The 20,800-nt window shown below is 29.0% G+C and overlaps 1 protein-coding gene across 2 annotated transcripts in view; it reads left to right on the top strand.

The window, feature by feature from the left end:
* Positions 1 to 20,800, top strand: part of LOC107440502 (monocyte to macrophage differentiation factor 2) — a 146,434-nt gene that overhangs the window by 102,022 nt on the left and 23,612 nt on the right. Inside the window, exon 1 of one of the 2 annotated variants that reach the window (XM_021145565.4) lies at positions 9,687 to 10,087. The exons of the other annotated variant lie outside the window; for it this stretch is intronic. Coding sequence (XP_021001224.1) covers positions 10,056 to 10,087 — 32 coding nt within the window. The 5' untranslated portion in view covers positions 9,687 to 10,055. Of the gene's footprint in view, positions 1 to 9,686; positions 10,088 to 20,800 lie in introns of those variants that run through there. 2 annotated transcript variants of the gene reach the window in all.

The raw sequence follows: 20,800 nt of genomic DNA, 5'->3' as shown, positions 1-20,800 counted from the left end.
ATGTATTCACTAAGAAAATTATACAGCATTAAACTTAGTGAGGGGAGGGGGGTGACATGCAAAAGCATATTGTATCAATTTTGGAAATTGCTGATAGACTGAAAGACATTAATGAAAACAGTTCCAATTCTCACATTTTAGCTTTATTGCTGTGTATAGTTTGTCTAAGCTAAGAACTCCTCCCGCCGCAAAGTCTGAGGCCTTCTGGTGCTATGGAAACAAGAAGGGCTCATTTTAGGGAGGGTAGTTTCACTCTAGGACTATAGGACTAACACAGTAGACCGAAGAAAGAAATTCCCTTTTTCTCGCTGACCCAACCCCACACCCATGCTTGAAATAGTCATACCTCGTTACCATAGTCACTGCCACAGGTTCAGACGAATGTCTGGGGGAGTTCATATTTTAGACAAACTATAGTCTACTCATGAGCTATGCCTACTAATTACGGCTCTCGAAGCTAAGCCAGAAGAAAAACTGACTATCGAATATATTAAATCAAAACTTATCAATGAATATAGGGGACGAATCGAAGCGTCAGATAATTTTTCCTCTTCAAAGGCTTATAAAAATGCTAGTTTAAAAAATAATAAAGGAAAAGGAGGTAATAAATTTTATGCATATTGTCTCAAAAATAACCATTTTAAGGCAGAGTGCTGGTTACTTAAAAATAAAAATAAGATTATTCCGTTTCAAAATAAAACGCTATCGGGAAAAATTCCTTCTCATGAGTCACAGAAATCAGTTTTAATATGTGTGCGCGGGATAACCAAAGGTGATTTGTTTGCGATGAAACATTCTATGGAAATAAAGCTTTAATGAATGATGACTCCTTAAGCTTGAGTTTTTAAAACAAATCCTCAAACGAGAGATATAAATCTTTGACATTAAGTAATTGCATTAATAATACTAATAACATTTTACATGGATAGCGGCTCATCGCAACATCTAATAAACAATAGAACTTATTTTCAATAAAAATAAAGAATCTTTGAAAATAACTAATACAGTTTATTTTCGGAACGATTCGGTGACGTTTGTCTCAAAACAAATACAGACAGCGGCATTTTTAGCATAACATTAAAAAATGTATATTACATACCTGAATTAGAAAGTAATTTAATTTCAGTTAAAAGAATAACAGAAAAAGGTTTCTCAGTAATTTTTGACAAAGATCAGTGCTTTGTAAATAACGATGATATAACCTACATGCAGGATATTTCTGAAAATAATAGTTTATGTAAAGTAAATTTAAGTAATTATAAAATGCATGGTAACTATTCATTCAAATGCAATAATAATAATTGTATAACTTTATGGCATAAGAGACTTGTCACAGAAACAGTGAAGCCATAAAACAATTAGTCAAAAATAATCTTTTCCGATGGTATTAAAATAGATCGTAGTAATCAAGCAGAAAATTGTGTTCATTGTATTAAAAATTAAATTTTCGAATTTCTTTACCCAAAAGAAGCCAAATATAGAACTAAAGAACCCCTTGATCTGGTTCATAGCGACATTTGCGGTCCAGTGCAATAACCAGTATCAGTGATAAACGATATTTTTTAATATTTGTTGACGACTATTCCAGATATACCCCAATTTATTTACTGTCTAGAAAAAGCGAAGTTTTTCCTAAAATTAAAGAGTATGTTGCCGTAACTACAAATAAATTTAGTAAAGCGCTAAAAGTTTTACGAAGCGATAACGGAGGGAAATATTTGGGAAATGTTGTTGAAAATTTCTTAACCGAATATAGTAGTGAACACCAGCTAAATGTTTCATTTTTAAGTCCTCAAAACTGAGTATCAGAGAGAAAAAATAGAATCTTGGTAGAAATGGCAAGATGTCTTTCATCCGAAGCTTTACCTACCACAAAGATTTTGCGCAGAAGCGGTGATGACGGCTGACTACCTCCAAAATAGTCTTCCAACCAAAGCAACATCAAAAATTCCTTATGAACTTTTGACAGGCTTCAAACCTGATCTTTCAAACATCAAAACAATTGGAGTGAAAGCCTTTGTCCACATTCACAAAAGTAAAAGGTGCAAATCGGATGAAAAAGCAGTTGAAGGAATATTCGTAGCCTATGATCAAAGAATTAAATATTATCGTGTATATATTTCAGATACAAGTGTGATCATAAGCAGAACTGTTCGTTTTATTGAAAATTCTAATAAATCAGACGATATTCCAATCATATCCTTTCAATAGGACAGCCTATCCAATGACGAAGAAAAAATAATTACCGAAGAAGTAAATCCTTGGGTTACTAACGAAATAACAGAAGCAAATACTCAACGGTTAAGAAGATCAAACATGATCAACACTGGAAAACCACTTGAACGACTGGTATATCCCGCAAATGATTCGAAGATGGAACTCAGCTTCCTCAAGGAACTTCAAAATTTCGATCCCGAAGAAAAGGAAAAATGGACCAAAGCTATTGAAAAAGAGATGGACTTTCTAGAGAAAAATAACACTTGGGATTTAGTTGATCTTCCAGAAGGAAAGAAACCTATAGGCAGCAAATGGACATTCAAATCTAAATTAAGCCAAGATGGTCAAATAGAATGATACAAAGCTAGACTAGTCGCTAAGGGATACAGGTAAAAAAACGGATATGACTATGATCAGACATTCGCTCTTGTAGTCAAACACACCATAATAAGAGTCTGTCTAGCAGTGGCAGCTTATAAAAATATGTAGATAAAACATGTTGACATAAAAACAGCTTTTTTGCATGGAGACATTAAAGAAAATAGATACGTGCATCAGCCAGGAGGATTTATTAAACCTGGATTTGAAGACAAAGTTTGTAAATTGAATAAATTGTTGTATGGATTGAAGCAAGCAGCTAAAGTCTTGAACACCAAAATAGCAGATGTATTGTTTAAAAACGAATTTTCGCAAAGCTTGGCCGATTCTTGCTTGTTTTAGAAAAGAAGTAATGGAAAGCAAATCTTGATGATTCTCTACGTAGATGATATCCTCATTTTTTGTGAAGATGAAGAAATCAACAAAATTATAAAAGTTCTTCAGGATAACTTTGACATTAAAAACCTTGGTGATGTGAAAAATTATCTTGGAATAAACATCAATCGAAGCAGAAATGGAGATTTTAAGCTCAATCAAATAGCTAAAATCGAAGAACTGACAGAAATATATCATATGAAAAATGCTAAACCAACTGAAACTCCAATGAATACGTCATACCTAAAGAAAGATGATACATCTGTTCCACTAAATGATAACACCAATTACAGAAACGCTATAGGCTTCTTACTATATATATTGTATATCAATCGCCACAAGACCTGACATCGCCATAGCTGTAAACAGACTAAGAAGTAGAAAGAACGAAGTACCGACAGAAAAAGATTGAACTGCAGTTTCTGACAGTGATAGCATACCTTAATTCAACCAAGGACTTATACCTCACCATTAGAGCATTTAATCCACCAATCCTGATAAGCTATTCAGACGCTGATTGGGCAAACGACAAGGAGGCAAGTTTCGCAACCAGTAGAAACATGTTCTTCCATGGAGAAAATGCCATCTCTTGGTTCTCCAAGAGACATGACTCTATAGCACTCCTCTCTTCTACGGAATCAGAATACATTGCAGCATGCAGTCCAAGAAATTCAGTGGTTACAACATTTACTTGCAGATTTTGAACTAAAGCAAACATTACCCATAAAACTTTATGCGGACAATAAATCTTACATTCTTCCCTCACAAACAGGTAAAACTGACACTCTTATAAAACATTTTGATGTTAAGCATCATAATTTGAGAAATTTACGAAATGATAATCTATTGTAAAACTAAAATTATGATTGCAGATTTTACAAAACCACTTCCTAAACAAAAAATTTTAATATTTAGCGATAAATTAAAATTTTTACCTTAACTTCAATTAAATTGTAAGATTAAGGAAGGATGTCATAAAATATATATGTCATCACTAATCTTCCAATTCAATAATTCACTGTTTATTATTTTAGCCACTGGACGGCCATGTTTAATTATGTAAAGTATAACTTTTAATGAGTTTCATTTTCACTACTCATCTATCTTATCCTAATAAGAGCACTAGCTCACCCACTTATATTAACTAGTAATGATTATTTAATAATAAACTCATATTTTAAAAGGCAATTTAAACTTTAGATTGAATTAATAATGCCTCAATTCATTAAGTAAGTCATACTTGGTATTCCTGCACGATTGAAGTAGATAAAGTGAAGACGACACTAGTGACCATACACATATCAAAGGTAAACAATATTTATTTCTGCTACCTTTTAGTCTCATAAGTGCGTGAGTACCAACACCACACGAATAGTTATATTTTATGGGTAATACGCTTTTAGTTATGAAGAAAATGTTATCACATGCAGCAGGCTCATAGAAGTTATCACACAAATGGTTATATTTTATGGGTAATACGCTCTTAGTTATGAAGAAATGGGTATCACATGCAACAAACTCATAGAAATTACCACACAAATGATTATATTTTATTAGCTACACTCTTTTAAAAGTTATTACACAAACTATTATAGCATCCAACATACTCATTGTAGCTATCACAACTGATAACATATTTAAGTTATTGAAGGCTAAAATTATTGTAATAATACAATTTCTTAACAGTTTTATTTGGATTTCGACTTTTTTTTCAACATCTCGTGAAATGATATATAAAAATCAAAACATTGCATGCATGATTTAATGAATATTGCTTGCGTGATTTGAGTGTTTTTACAATCATGCAAGATAAAAACACATCTCCCAGTTTTAAGAAACTTAATTAATATTTTAGTGTTCGAATTGACTCAAAAAATAAATGTGCACATTTTATTTGTTATTTGGAAAATATGCTTCTGTTTACTTGCGGTGAAAATATGCTGCAAGTTTTATTTGCGAAACAATTATATTTATTGCCATCCTTTTGGCTATTTACTTTTGTTATAAAGTAAATATGTATATATCTATAGATAATCGTGAAAAGAAATTTAGAATTACCTTATTACGTGGTAAATTCTTAATTTAAAAGCTCTTTATAATATAGTAATATTTACATAAAAGGTTTAATAAATATAAGAAATTTATAAAATGGCATGATTTGACTATGGTAAATTTTTGAATAAACGTAAAAATGAATGTTTGTTCGTTGTTTTCTTTTGTTGAATGTTGTTTTCTTTTACCGAGTTAAATACATTTTCTAAGAATTTAGGTTGTATCGTAGCTATCATAAATGTGCATGATTTCTTTCTTTTTTAGTTAATTGTTATACGTAGTTATCTTGCAAATTATTTAATCAAAGAGGTAAATTTCTATAGAATAAGAACATACGGAAATTTACAAAATTTATAAAGGCATTGATATAATAAAATTTATCAAGTTATACAGAATGAGGCTTACAGAGCATATTTGCCGTTTAAATACAATTAGTCATACAAAGTCGTTTAATACAATACATAAAATATTCTCATGTTCAAGAAATCATTGCGGAGTTAGAGAACGACCAAAACTTCAATGGCTGTCTTCCATTAATGTAGATTTCAAAACAGTCAGGGTATTAAACTGGCAAGACCTGGCAGCAAGGGACATGGATTCCAGAGATGGCCAAGACAAACTTCGGGATGCCATGCCAATGCTAATAATGATGTTAAATAAACTTTCGAAAAATGTAAATTGCTGTAGTAGCTATCGTGAATATCAATGCATGGTCGTTAATTTTTACTAATGTCTTCAATATTCTTAAACCTTATCCATTTACAGTTTTTTTTTCACCACCATCTAAAATGCACTTTCACAATAGGCTGTAAAAATTAAAAAGAAACTTTTAAACTTCCAAGTTTCTCTTGCATTCTTGGGTAGGGGCTTTATTGATGACTCTGTTATCCTCAAAACGTGCTCCCTAAGCAACTGTTTTCTGTTCTCAGAGAGTGTACTTACATATAATAATCTACCATACTCTCCGAACTTAGCACTCACAGACTCATTCCCAAAAGTGCTAAATTTGCTAATGGATCTAAGTTTGAAGACCCAAGAACACGGTCATTTTCGCCACATGTGTCTTGTTTTCTAAATAATTTCTGGAAGAGATGGAATTGTAAGAACAGTGCAGTATCGTGCAGTTTTTGTTTGTTTCTTTTTTTTAAATCTTTTTTTTATTACAACTGGTCATTTCCACACGAGATACACCAGATTGGGGAGGATGTGGTGAAACGTAGAGACACACAGTAGAAACATGATTTGTTTTTTTTTTAATGCTAAGCATTTGACATCGACGAGCATTCTATACCTTTGGACTTCTGATCGAGTCATTGGCGAATTTATTTACTTTTATTACAATAGTGGATTCCAGTTCCGAACTAGAACAATACTGACTTTATCAATAATAATATAATTATTTGGCTTTTTTTCTCGAATTAGAAGCTTGCAATGTCATTTGCTGAAACCATAGTGGCTCTGGGGATAGAGCACTCGCCTCCAAAAGACGTGTGACCTGGGTTTGAATCCCAGCGACAGCAGGTCGATACGAATTCCGCTTACAGCTCCCACTGACCATAATGCTGACATAAAATATCCTCCGTAATAGACAGATCATGGGTTAGAGGCTCCTTGCCTACAGGCTAACTGTGAGAGAATTTTGTCTCCATTTAACGTAAATGCGGGTTAGTTCCATTCAAAAGTCCAGCACGAAGGCAAGCTTCTTCCAATACATCCGGGAGTTCCCTTGTTTTCTGGATTGGGTTCAAAATTACAAAGCTAAGTAATTGAACGTTAATGGTCGTACACTCATTGGATAGGCTGTTCAACGTAGGTTATAAAATAAAATAACACTTGTCCCCTTAGCAACTGTTTCAGTTTCAGAAAATGTGCTCATAAATCATCTACCACACTCTCAGGACTTGATAGTCTAATTTCCGACAGTCTTAAATCTTAAGACAAGCGCCCTCTATGGGTATCAGCAGGAAGTTGACGTACCGCTGACGCCAACAAAGTACTGTTTTGTTGCTCAGCGTGAGCAGTCGGTCCAACGCAGACATTATCTCGCATTGCGCATGCGCTAATAACGTAAACAAATATTTATTTTCTTTGAATTTGCATTGATTTTGTTATTGTAGACCAGTGCTTTAGAGAACAAATATTGACTCGGTCGAAGAAAAAATACATTATAGCTAAACTAAATGAAGAAGAAGAAGCTATGTTTATCGCTGAAATTAAAATCTTGGCTGATTTCAATGCTCTATTGGATGTTGTCCACCATTGCTTCTGTCGTTAACGTTACGTTGCAATCCAACTGCAGTTGATTCGGACGTCAGTCGTCGTTCAAGCTGAGCGTTCTATGACGTATGCTGTCTAACTCACAAATCGACCAATCAGAGGTTATCGCTCGCTTCAAGCTGACGTTTTGCAACGCCGACCTGTGCTAAAGGTCTGGTTTCTTAGGACAAGCGCCTTATCTGGGCGTCAGCGGGACGTCAACGTCACGCTGACGCCAGCAAAATACTGGTTTGTTAGCTCAAGGCCTGGTTTCTTAGAACTAACGCCTTATCTGGGCGTCAGCGGAAAGTTGACGTAGATCTGACGCCAAAAAAATACTTTTTTGTTAGCTCAGCGTGAGCAGTCGGTCCAACGCAGACATTATCTCTCATTGCGCATGCGTTAATAACGTAAACAAATATTTATTTTGAATTTGTATTGATTTTGTTATTGTCGACCAGTGTTTTAGAGAACAAATAATGACTTTGTTCAAGAAAAAACACATTATAGCTGAGCTAAATGAAGAGTGCTATGTTTAATGAAGAAGCTATGTTTAATGTCAAAATCAAAATCTTGGCTGATTTCAATGTGCTGTTGGATGTTGTCCGCCATTGCTTCTGTGGTTAACGTCACGCTGTAATCCAACTGCAGTTGAGTTGGACGGCAATTGAAGTTCAAGATAAGCGTTCGATGACGTATACTATCAAACTCACAAATAAACCAATCAGAGGTTAGCGCTGATTTCCAGCTGACGCCGACGTTTAGGACGACAGGCTAAGAAACCAGGCCTTAAGAAACCAGGCCTTTAACGGGTTGGGGTTTAAAAAATCTAAAGATGAACATCGTCATTTTAGCCACATTGTGTCTTGTTTTGCAAATAATTTCTGGAGGATATGAAATTGTAAAAACAGTGCAGATAAAATGCAGTTTTTTATCCGTCTACTGGCTATTACGCACGAGGTAGACTAGAGTGTCGAAGCTGTGGAGAAACGTCGAAGCACACAGTAGAAACTAGAAACGCTTGTTTTCTTTTAGTTCTAAGCAGTTGGCAACGAGTAGCAATTCCATACATTTTGAAATACGGCCTACTTTTTTTCGACTTGTTTGCGATTTTAGTTCGTTTAATTGCAATCAGGGATTCCAGTCCTCCACTAGTACAGTATATTGACCTAAATTATAATAATATGATTTTTTTTCTCCAATTTCAAGTTTGCAATGACATTGGTTGGTAAATACAATTACAAACTATTAAATAGTATGTTCAAAGTTTGCATATACATGTTTAAAAAACATCAGTAATTTTGTAAAAGAACCAGATTTTTCGTTTCAAACATCTATGACTTAGAGAAAAATATCCAATTGTGTCGTTAATATGTTGGATAAGATTTGTTAAACTTATTTCTGTTAAGGAAAATGAAAGTAAATAAGGATAGAGGATTTTCTCTAATGCTAATTTTCAGTATAAATGTAAAATAAAAACTATATAAATATATGTCTATTGAATCAGCGCTGATGTAACTTTAATCCAGACTTTTGGCCTGTTCTTGAAATCTCGACGAAATACTTAAATAGTTCTCTTCGAAATACTTAAATCTTTCTCTATACAAGTGTATAGAGAAATGCTAACATTTAAAAAAAATAAAAAATTTTGCCGTATCATTCAATTATTGGGGTGGGGGAGAATAAATTATTATTTTAATAGTGTATTTTATAAAAAAAAATTATAATAATATTATAATTATATTATTATTATAATAGTGTTCGTCATATAAAAAATTATGGTAGTCAGGTTGCGATTCAAGGTACGGGCAGCAGACTGTAATGTTTAATAAAAATTATTATATTTATAACATTAAAATAATTATAAAATTATAATACTTTAATTATATTATTATTATTGTAGTGCTCGTCTTGTAAACACCTGTAGTAGTCAAATTGCGATTCGAAATACGGACTGCATGCTGTATTTTATAATAAAAATTCTAATTAAAAATTGAATTGTAAATATTATAAAGTTTACGGGAGTGATTTAAAATTTTAAATGTCTATGTTAATGCACTTGAAGTGTATAGTGCAAAGGTCAAAAATCAAACCTCTTACTTATTTATCATATTAATAAATTCTGTCGTTCTTTTTATAAAGTTTTTAATTCTTTACGAAGAGCATAAAAGGTATCAAGATATTAATAACACTGATATTTAAATTAAAATAGTTTAAACTCATTAATTGTTTTATAAGAAATAAACAAGCTATAATGGGAATATTCTATCACACTCCAATAAACTCATCCTAAATTTAGATAAAACTTAAATATGCTTGCATAAATAAAACCCACGCGATATACCTGGAGATTCTGCTTTTAAATTAAACATTATTTCACATAACTCTCGCGAAGAGCTCGCCTCACTATTGGCGCCGAAACAATATGACGTCATTCAGATCCGAATCCTCCTCTCTTTCTTCAAAAGTGAGAAAAATCGATACTGGGCCGCAAGCAAAACATATCCTCTTTCCGTTCCCCGGCGCTTTACGAACATACAGACAACCAAGATGGCCGCCAAATCCCCAACGCCAACGACAGATCCCAGTAATAGCTGATTTTTAAGCCACAGACATGTCGGCTAATTTATTTAGAGTTCACAGCCGCTGAAGAAGCCAAATAGCTGAAGTGAGACAGTGATAAGAGAAGAGCAATGGAGAGTAAAGAGAATATCTTGGCTAGGGATGAAGTTTGAACTCTGCCAAAAAGCCACGTGTTTTTGAAGAGAAATTAAATCATGGACAGTAGTCCGATTCCGGCCAAAAGCAGGTGACTTTATTTTTTTTAACTGTTTTGCGTTATGAAAGATGTGATCTATTAATCTGTTATAGATTTGATAACAGTTAATCGGAATATAGCTTATAGCTCTAATTCTTAAATTGATAGAAAATCGATATTATGAATTTTTTTTAATTTTTGCTTGATATCTACAATCAAAAATGGTTATTTTTATAAAATTATTTGAAAAGCATTGTCATGCTTAATATGTTGCAAAAAACTGAAAAAGCATGCATCCGAACAGACAAATGTTTCAAAGGAAAAAAGCGATATATATCTAAGTTTCGATTTTTATACGTTAGAAAAATTTATAAATTGAACAAATTTTTTACAAATTTAATACAATTAAAATAATTTAAGACTGAGCATATTAATTTTAATTGCATTACTATATTTCATCACTAGCATGCTTTTAAATGTATATCGTGTTTTTGAAATTGTATTAAATAGTTAAAACTATGTATCCAAATATCATTCTACGACTAAAAACGATGCAAATACTTTTATGCACATAAGCGCCGAAATGAGAAATATTTTATTTGTGATTTTAAGATGATATATTCAATAACTTAATGCTATTCAAGTAATTTTATTTTTAATTAATATTTTTTTTAAAATTTCATTAAAATATTTACTATAAATTGAACCGAGAATATAATTTATTTTAAGAGAATAATATCTTGTATCTTAACATCAAACAAAATTTTTAAAAAAACTATTCATCTATTAGAAATCAAAATCAATTATAATCAAAAATACGGTTGAAATATTTTTTAAATGTTTCTTTAAAACTATTGCAGTGAAAGGCTGAATAAGTTAATGCAATTTAAACGATTTCATTGCACTGTAGTTTATTATAAATTGAAAAGAAAATTTCATTCATTTTAAGAGAATGTCTTACACCTAAACATTAAATTTCAATCGAAAAAACTATTTATTAATTAAGAATTGAAATCAACAACAATAAAATAAAATCTGTTAAGGTATTTTAATAAAGAAAATAAAAATAATAAAGTGAAAGGCTCAATAACTTATTGCAATTCAAATTTTTCAACTCTACTTTACAAAAATTATTTGAATTGCACGAAAATAATTCATCAGAAAGAAAATAAATCATTTAAATAAAACGTCAAAGAAATGTCTCAAAAACGTTCCCCTCACTATTAATTTAAAGAGCAGTATTAAATAATAAAAGGATGAAATTAAGTTAGAGCATTGAAATAAGATAACTTAATAAAAAATACTCACTATTCATTTTTTAAATAATAATATAGTTTTTAATAAAATTATTACAAATATATCAAATTGAAATGATGCTGAAAAAGTTTCTTTATGTATTATCTGCTTATTTGATTTAAAGATATTCCTCTTATATATATTTTACTCTGCTTACTTAAAACACTCAACACATGTTAGTTTATTATCACATATATCAACAGAGTTATCAGCACATTATCATTATGTTAGTTATCAACACAGGTTATTATACTAATATTTAAAAAAATGAACGAAATCATTGTTTTGAAAGCATGTTTACTGATGCTTTTTATTAATCAATAGTTAATTCCAATATACAATAAATATATGTATTAATATTTAATACATATTTTTATTAATATATAATAAATGACAAAATTTACTAAATAATGATCCCAAGAAATTAAAGATATTACTTAATTAGAAAGCTTCATTAGCTTCAGAAATATCCAAATGGAAATAAGAAGTTTATATGTTTCCAACTCTGAAAAAGTAGGCGTCCATTGCTTAAAAGCCTTTGATTTTATTTGGTACTATTAAACAAATTCTATTAAAAATGACATCGGCATAGTGTGGGATCATCCCTCATAAAAGTATGTTTTCTTTCACATGTTTACTTTTCTATTACTATATATACAGATAATTATTGTTAGGTAATATCATTTGTTCGTAAGTTTTTGTTAGGTAATATCATTGTCATTAATATCAAAATTCTGGAAAATCCCTTATCGTTTAAAGCTCTCTTTTTAGAAATACAAAAATTACCTAGAGAATTGATAAAAACTTTTTCATACTTTTAAGATGCTCTAACTGAACTTTTTCATTAGTTACAAAATGTGATTCACGACAAAATTAAGAAAAAAGATTTTAAGTTTTTTTGCACGCATGCGCAACATAAAGGAATTACTTTATACATGTTTAGCGATATTTTTAATAAAAAAAAATTCTAGTTTTAAAATCATAACTTTGTAATAAATTAAAAATTGTTCCAAATTTTAGTTTGATTTTATTGAAAATCTTAAGAGTTATAGCTAAGAAACATAATACAAAAAAAATTATATTTTATAAGAATGCCCATATCTGCATTAATATTTAAGCTTGGTGTACGGAACTGTATGAAATTATTACAAACAAGAACCAAAGTAATCGCGATACAAGTTACAAGCTTATTGCTGTATTTTCTGGCATAGGGTGTTCAAAAATGCTTGTTTTCGTTCATAATTTATTACTAGTCTCCTCTGAAAGCTTTAAACTTAATCGATAAGTATAAGAAAACGCATAACTTAAACATCTCTACAGTTATAAAATAATACTCTAAGTATTTCTTGAGATATTTTAAAAAGAATGTCAAAAACTGAAAGTGTATTTTCCATTATTGTAAGGTGTGTATTATCTTTATTGTGTATAATCATCCTATTAATGACATACCTTTTTTTTCACTTTTTTACTCGGAAAAGCTAAATGTAAGTGCGTATTATATTTATTTTTCAAATAACAGCACTCTTTCCGAAAAATTTAGCTACTTCTGGAATAAATAATTAAAACTTATTAATTTTTAACTGTCTTAAGTCAAAATAAATATTTTGAAGTGCATTTTAAGACCTTTATGCAAAGAAAAACAAAAATAAAAACTTTTATTTGAAAAAAAGCTTAATTATATCCTGTCGAACTTGTACAAACTGAATAAAGGTTTTCCTACCAGACATTCCTCTTTCTTTGAATAATATCAGTATAAAAATTTTTGTTACAAAATAATAATAATATTTTATATATATATATATATATATATATATATATATATATATATATATATATATATATATATATATATATATATATATATATATATATATATATATATATATATATATATATATATATATATATATATATATATATATATATATATATATATATATATATATATATAGAGAGAGAGAGAGAGAGAGAGAGAGAGAGAGAGAGAGAGAGAAACTGAGTTTCATTTCTAAATTTAAGGTTGTTGTTTCCAATTTTTAATTTCTCAGTTTTTACATTACGCACATCTTACTTTTTAATGAAATCAAGCACATTAAAACACCATTTAACTTACAAAATATTTTACAGTAACAAGAGTAAGTTTTTCATAACTTATTTCGATTAATTTCTTATAGAAAATTGCAGAAGTATAATATTATAAAGTATAATTTTTATATGATATATACTTAATATAATATCCAGCGTTTATTAACCCCTTTCCTCTCACTTTCGTCAAAATCCCGCTTCCGTTGGTGAGCTTTCGTGTCCTATTTCTCGTGCTCGTGATATTTCCGGGCTAGAGCATTCAATAGTAATGCACCAAAAAGGTTTAAATACGTCCATATCTTCCATCACGCCGGAATTTCTTTATTTCTTATTTTAAGCTAGATGTCAGCCCTTTCCAAATATATATATTTGTGATATGTATTTCGTACTCTTAACTCAGCTACTTATGCTCTTTGTGACTACATGTGGTTTGCGTTCTGTGATAAAATATTTTTAATTATGCTTACATTATGGATTCAGAGTTATTTGAATACATGGAGTTCACATTTTGAGCTAAAAAAATTTCAAAAATCAAAAATGAATACATTTATAGTACATGCACGTTTTTTATGCAATTTTCCTTAATAGGAAATAGGCATTTTTATAACCATTTTTTGATAGAAGTTGATGGTTAAGAAGTTGAACACTTTTTTAAATATATAGCAACTGATAAAATACAAGTTATTGTACAGTACTATTTCGTACGATGTACAAATTTTAAAAATTAATTTGAAGATACTTATTTCTTAAATGTGAATGCAGAGAATTAAGCTTGAATATGAAAGGTGAGTAAACTTGAAAGAATAAAAAATTTATATCAGTATTCGCCACTCTGAGTTTCTTTTCTATGTTTACTACATTTATTTCTTACGTACTTTTCTACGTTTATTTTTTAATATTTATTTTTTGCTTATGAATGAACATTTTACTTTTACTTTTCTTCAAGAAATGCAATAGCTGTCAGAACGTTTAACAACTGCTCACACAATGTTAAAACAAAATTTAGAATACTGTTTTTTTAGCATAATGATTTCTTTTTACGGAAAATGATTTCTAATATGTCGATTAACTATTAATGATACTGTGTTAACAATAAAATTAAAGTACAGTTTTAACTCACCAAACGCATTTTTTTAAAGATATTCGATTTCTCGATTAACTGCTACCCTCACAATGTATTTAGAATACTAGTTTTTTTTCCGTCATACATTTTTTTTAAAAAAATTCCCGAGCTCTAATATCTTGAATAATTAGTAACGACCCGATGCTAAAAACAGTATATATTTAGAATACTATTTTCATACTCTCCTAATACATTTCTTTTCAAAAAATGCAATTTTTGATACCTCGATTAAGTACTACTCACGCGATGCTTAAAAATAACGGTGTTGGTTAAACTCTAAATTGGGGAAGCCTCTTGGTGACATCTTCTCTGAATGTGGATTTATTTTAAGAATTGCAAACAAGATTAGTTCTTTAGAGATTTATCTGAGAAAACTTGAAGGTCGTAAACTTGAAGCCCTAAAAAACAATCTTGACAGTTTTTTCAGTATAAATATTAAGCTCTTACCTAATGCCTACGCTCTTTTTTTCTTATAGACGTTTATAAAACGACATCATTAGGTCAATGAAATGTTTTTTCGACACAAATTTGCACTTTGCTTTCAAAATTTTGTCAATGGTAGGGAATTTGATGCTTGAAAAATTTCCTCAATTCATATGCTCAAAAAATATTATTTTTTATCAACTTTTGAATATATTTTTGATAAAATTAAACTTATAATTCATAAAATATATCTTTAAGTTGCCCGTTATATTAAGATGTAAAAATTAAATGTATAAAAGTTAGCATAGCTATTTAAACAGTTACAAATTATGGAGCATAGCGACCTATAATACTAAATTATATGTCCTGATATTTAAGTTTATCATAATTAAAAGTTTAAAGATGAAAATTAAAAACTATATTTAAATTGTATTGTTTGCAAAATTGCTTTGTCAAAAGAATTTATTGTTATTGGAAATAAACATATTTAAATATTTTCTGGATAATACTCGTAAGATGTTTTTAATCTTACTAGTTTGATGTTTATATTTTACAATGATAGTAATTTCTGTAATTTTCCTAGTGTTTTACAATCATAGCAATTTCTGGTAAATTTGTTCTCTAATATTTACAAGTTTACTTACAATTAAAATCAATGTGAAATTTCCTATACTTAACATTAAAACAAAACAGCTATTAAATTAAAAATTTCAGACGATTATCAACCAAAAAGTATTAAATCGTTTTGAAATGAAATTCAGAAAATGGTTTAAAAAAATTTATTTAGATAATCGTTTGAACAAACACGAATGCAATACGAATATTAACTAAAATTGAATAAAATGCATCAAGACAATGAATAAATTTTTAAAGCATTGTGAGTTCATAAGTTGTACAAAAATTGGTATTAAATTTTAATACATTTCTAATGGAAAATGTAAGGATAGAATTTTCTTATACTAGAAAATAAATCCTAATAGAAAATGATCTACCGAATTATTTAACAGCGACTCTAAAGTATTCTAACATCTGCAATTAGCAAATTTTTAACATTGCATAAAGAAGACCTACATTAATTCAATTTAAAATCTATAATTAAAAGCTATGTGCTTTACTCGTGAATTAGAAGCAATTCTAAGTATAGTATATTCTTATTGACATAAGACATTAGAGCATGTTGATTTCATTTAAACGTCAGAATATAATTCAATGATAGAAGAAAATGGCTTGTATCAAAATGGGTTATTCTTTGTCAGAAATGTCCTTATGACTAATCTTTTAGAATTCTTTTAGTGCATTTTAAATCAACAAAAAATAGGCAATTATTTGATGGAACTATTTATTACCATAACAAAACAAAAAAACAAATGTCAAAGGTTTGGCACTAATTAACATTATTACTGGACATAAACAGAATTTTATTGTAGCCATAACTATTTATTACTTTTGGGGGTAGATCATTTTTCTATTTTTAGAAAGCAGCATATTTGTTTTATGCCCTTATTGTTATTATTATGATTTAAAATTCGGCTTTTAAAGTCGTTAACTAATTGTTGTGAAGTTATTTTAAGTACAGAATTTCTCTTTTACTCTTATTTCCAATTTTTTAACATTTTAATCATATTTAAATTGTTTTGTTTCCAATATTTGGTGGATGAAATCCATTATCGCAACATTTTTGAGTAGTATAGTAATTTTATTTACATTATTGCGTTGGATTGATTTTAAAACTTTTATCTGAGTTTATTCACCTTTCCAAGTTCATGCATTTTAAATCTTTGCTTAATTTTCTGATATTAGACCTTTTAATCCACGAAAAATCATATCGGTCACAGCCTGCACTATTTTAACTTCGCGAATTTTAATATATATATATATATATATATATATATATATATATATATATATATATATATATATATATATATATATATATATATATATATATATATATATATATATAAAAGTACTTGGAAAAAAAACCCAAAATGATTTAATTTTTAAATTTTCGTCATTTTGAGCAAATGAAATCTCACACCAATCATTCATATATATATATATATATATATGAATGATTGGTGTGAGATTTCATTTGCTCAAAATGACGAAAATTTAAAAATTAAATCATTTTGGGGTTTTTTTCCAAGTACTTTTAAATAATAATTTAGAATATTATAAATAATATGTCAGTAGCATTGTCGGGGGGTTAGAATTAAACCGAGATAAAACTATTTCCCTTTTTTAATTTATTGCGATGTATTTCAAATCTAAATTTTTATTAGAAACTTATTTCCAATCTAGCAATAAATATATTAAAGAAGAAATGTAATTTAATTCCACGGAATCTCAGTTAGGTAATAATTAAATTCCCTTCAGACAGAAAAAAAAATAAGAGAGATACAAAATATTCAAACTAAATACTAGCTGAAACGGTCGTTGAAGCACTTAAAAATGCTGTATACGTTTGTATGAATATATCGGGTTAAAATAAAAAGTTTTAAAATTACCCCAACGTTTTACAGCATTTTTCTTTTCCAAAAGAAACATAATAATGTCACTGAGACCCATGTTTTTGCCGGTGGAATAAATCGTATATTTTGCTTAGAAAATGTTCAACATTTAAAAGCAATATAAATCAAGTAAAATAAAATTAAAACGTTTTTTACCTTTTGCAAAAATTATGCACTTTAACAAATGAATGATACAGTAAAGCAGCGTTAATGTATAAAGGGTGTCCCCGTAATTTCAGCAATCAATAAATATTTTCATAATCTTTTATCAAAAATGTCGTCCATAAAGTATGCATATCAGGGTTGGGTGAGGCACATAATATTTAAACTAGAAATAAATAAAAGTGCTATCAAAATCTGTTGTGTTTCTAATAACGAAGGTCGGATAAAAAACTTAATTAGTTCGATTGCCAGATGAAACTTGAAGACGTTCTTAATCTTTCAACTCCATTGGGTTATCTCAGGCAATCAAATAGGTTTTGATACTTTCACTTTTGAATTTTTTAAGCAGTAATTTGATAGATTTTGATAGTATTCGTTTTTTTTCGCTCTCAAAGATTATGTTGCAATCCATAATGAATTTTCATTTCTAATTTCCTTTTTAACAAAAATTCTAAAATTATATATTAAGATCAAGAACAATCTGAATTTCTTTATATTTTGTGCACATATCAAAAACTGTATGAACAAAATATTAAAACATTTCAAAATGTTAGTTAATATTTATATATAATAATATTAATCAATAAAGTATACAATAAAATATAATAATGCTTATAACAATAATATATAATAATGAATATAGTAATAATATAACAAAACGTATAACTTAATATACAGACATAAACATGCATTAAGATGAATGAAAGGATGTAGGAAGTTATAATTATCTGAGATAATGTACACATTAAAGAAACACATTTGTTTCAATTAGAGAAAAAATATCATTTAATATTCATTCTGAAACACTGTAATACAGAAACAGAAATTCAGGACACGCGTCTTTTTCGACAATCACTCATTCCTAAAATAGAAAAATCTATATATTTTACTTACTTTTTCTGTCCAAAAAAACTCCTTTTTATTGGTATTCTACTCAAGTATTTTTTTAACATATATTTCTTAATGGTATCCGAACTTATCTTTCTGTAGTAAACGTAAAGTAATCTTTAACTAAAGTGGTTGCAATATGTTTTATAAATGTACAATTGAAAAATGATAGATTAGGTTCTTGTTTTATTATAAATTTAGTTTCAGTTGAGTAGATTTGTTTTATAGGTATTTTTAAGTATTTCCTCTGGTAGGGTATACTAGTACCTGGTAATATAATACGTGGTCCTGTTGGAATATTATGGCTCAATATTAAAAGGAGATATAGGGCCATGTTGTAACACAGAATATTAGGCGGCTTCAGATAAAAAGACATTTTATTAAGTGATATTGAGTATAGAAAACAGTATTCGTTGGCTAGAAACTATGATGGTTTCCCCATAGCAGGAATTGATTGGATTTGGCCTAGATTTATCTAGCGATGAAAATATGAAAAAAGACACGCATTTTTGACTGTCCCGAGATTTTAAAGGGAGGTTCTGAGAGGTAATGCTTGCAAGGATCTTCTTATCTTAATGAAACGTCATTCAATTGATAAAATTTAGAGATTTTGATTCGCTAAAAGGATATCGCCACTCTGACGGTGGGAAATTTTTGGGACTATCTTAATGCGTACTTCATCTACGAATTATTGTCCATTAACTTCAGAAAATAATCTTCTATCTGGCCTTATCAGGTTCATCTTGACTTTTTATGGCCCTTTGTGAGAGACCGACTTCTACATCTTAAACTTGATAAGAAACATATGTTTTAAGCTTATCAGTTAATATAGAAAGACTCTCATGAGAAATTCTATATTACATATATATATTACCTATAGGGCCACATTGTGGGCCCCCTATTAGGCCTATAACTTATTGAGTAGATAATTAATAATTACTGAGTATAATTGAGTCGATTTGTTCAACTGAAATAACTTTAAAATATTATATAACAGTAAATTGGTAAAATTTTAAATTTCAATTATCAAATCCTGACGTCATGTTCAATTTTCAAGGCCTGTCGTTAATTTGTTGCTGCACCTATTTTAACTACTTCCAATAGCTTTAATATGAAGGGCTTCATATGAAAATATGAATCTCTTTTTGAAAATATGAAGCCCTTTGAAAATATGAAGGGCTTTTATATGAATTGCTGCATGATGAAACGCCACATTTTCAAGTTGTTCAGGAGTAAGGTTGTATCAAAATGTGGAAAACCTTGTGGGGTTGACTGGCAAAAAAAAATGATATATTTAAAAAGGTTAATACTTTTTTTTATTAAAACTCTATAGTGCCTCTAATAATTTGGTCTAATTATTATAATATAATACCTGATATAATAAATATTCTATAATATATCGTCTAATTTATCCAACTGTCTAATTTATATAATATATCGTCTAATTTCACCAATTTATACACGAACGTAAACAAGTACAAACCAGTTTCAGTTGAGTAAAAACAATAAAGCTGTACAAAATCATCTGATAATTTAGATTTCACATAGAATCTTACATAGTGCGCCTAATAATTTGACCAGGGACTGTAGTTTATTTGCAATGCAATGAAAGCCATTGCTTTCTAGCTTTCATGTGAATTTCCGCATTTTATGCCATATCAAAATTGTCCTATCGGGAATTTTATGTCATATCAAAAATATGTATCTTAAATTGTGCACTAATGAAGCTTACTATAACCAATTTTTATAATATAATTAAATTTCAATGGTACCTACGGAATTATTGTTGATAGTTGACGAAATATTTTAACTCTAAATATTTAAAAAACGAATTTTCGTCCAAGGAAAAGGGTGTAATAATGAGTTATGAATGTTACTTTTTCATACAATGCTTTATAAATGCAAAATAATTTTATTCGCTCATTTTTTTAACTTTGTTTATTTTAAATTTAAAACATATTTTAGATTTTTTTTAGATTTTCATATTTAGAAGGCCTTTTAAAGAAATTGTGATCTCAGCGAAACTTCTGGTTTCATTCCTTAAAAGAAATCAGATAGAAAACAAAATACTGATTTCACGGATTATTTCGAATTACACTTAACATTAAAAAGGCAAAAATTACAATCAACTTTTTAAAGAATAGCAACTGTAAAATATTTTGTTAGAGAAATGTTGTTTATAGGAAAAAGTAGTCGAAATCAAATAAAAATGTATTAACTTTATTTTAATTGCATTAATCTGTATTATAAGAGAATGGAAATCAAGCAAATATTTAG

This window comes from Parasteatoda tepidariorum, chromosome 9, assembly GCF_982258835.1.
Source record: "Parasteatoda tepidariorum strain Cologne lab strain chromosome 9, Ptep-v5.0, whole genome shotgun sequence".
NCBI lineage: Eukaryota > Metazoa > Arthropoda > Arachnida > Araneae > Theridiidae > Parasteatoda > Parasteatoda tepidariorum.
This window is presented reverse-complemented; position numbering and strand designations above follow the sequence as displayed.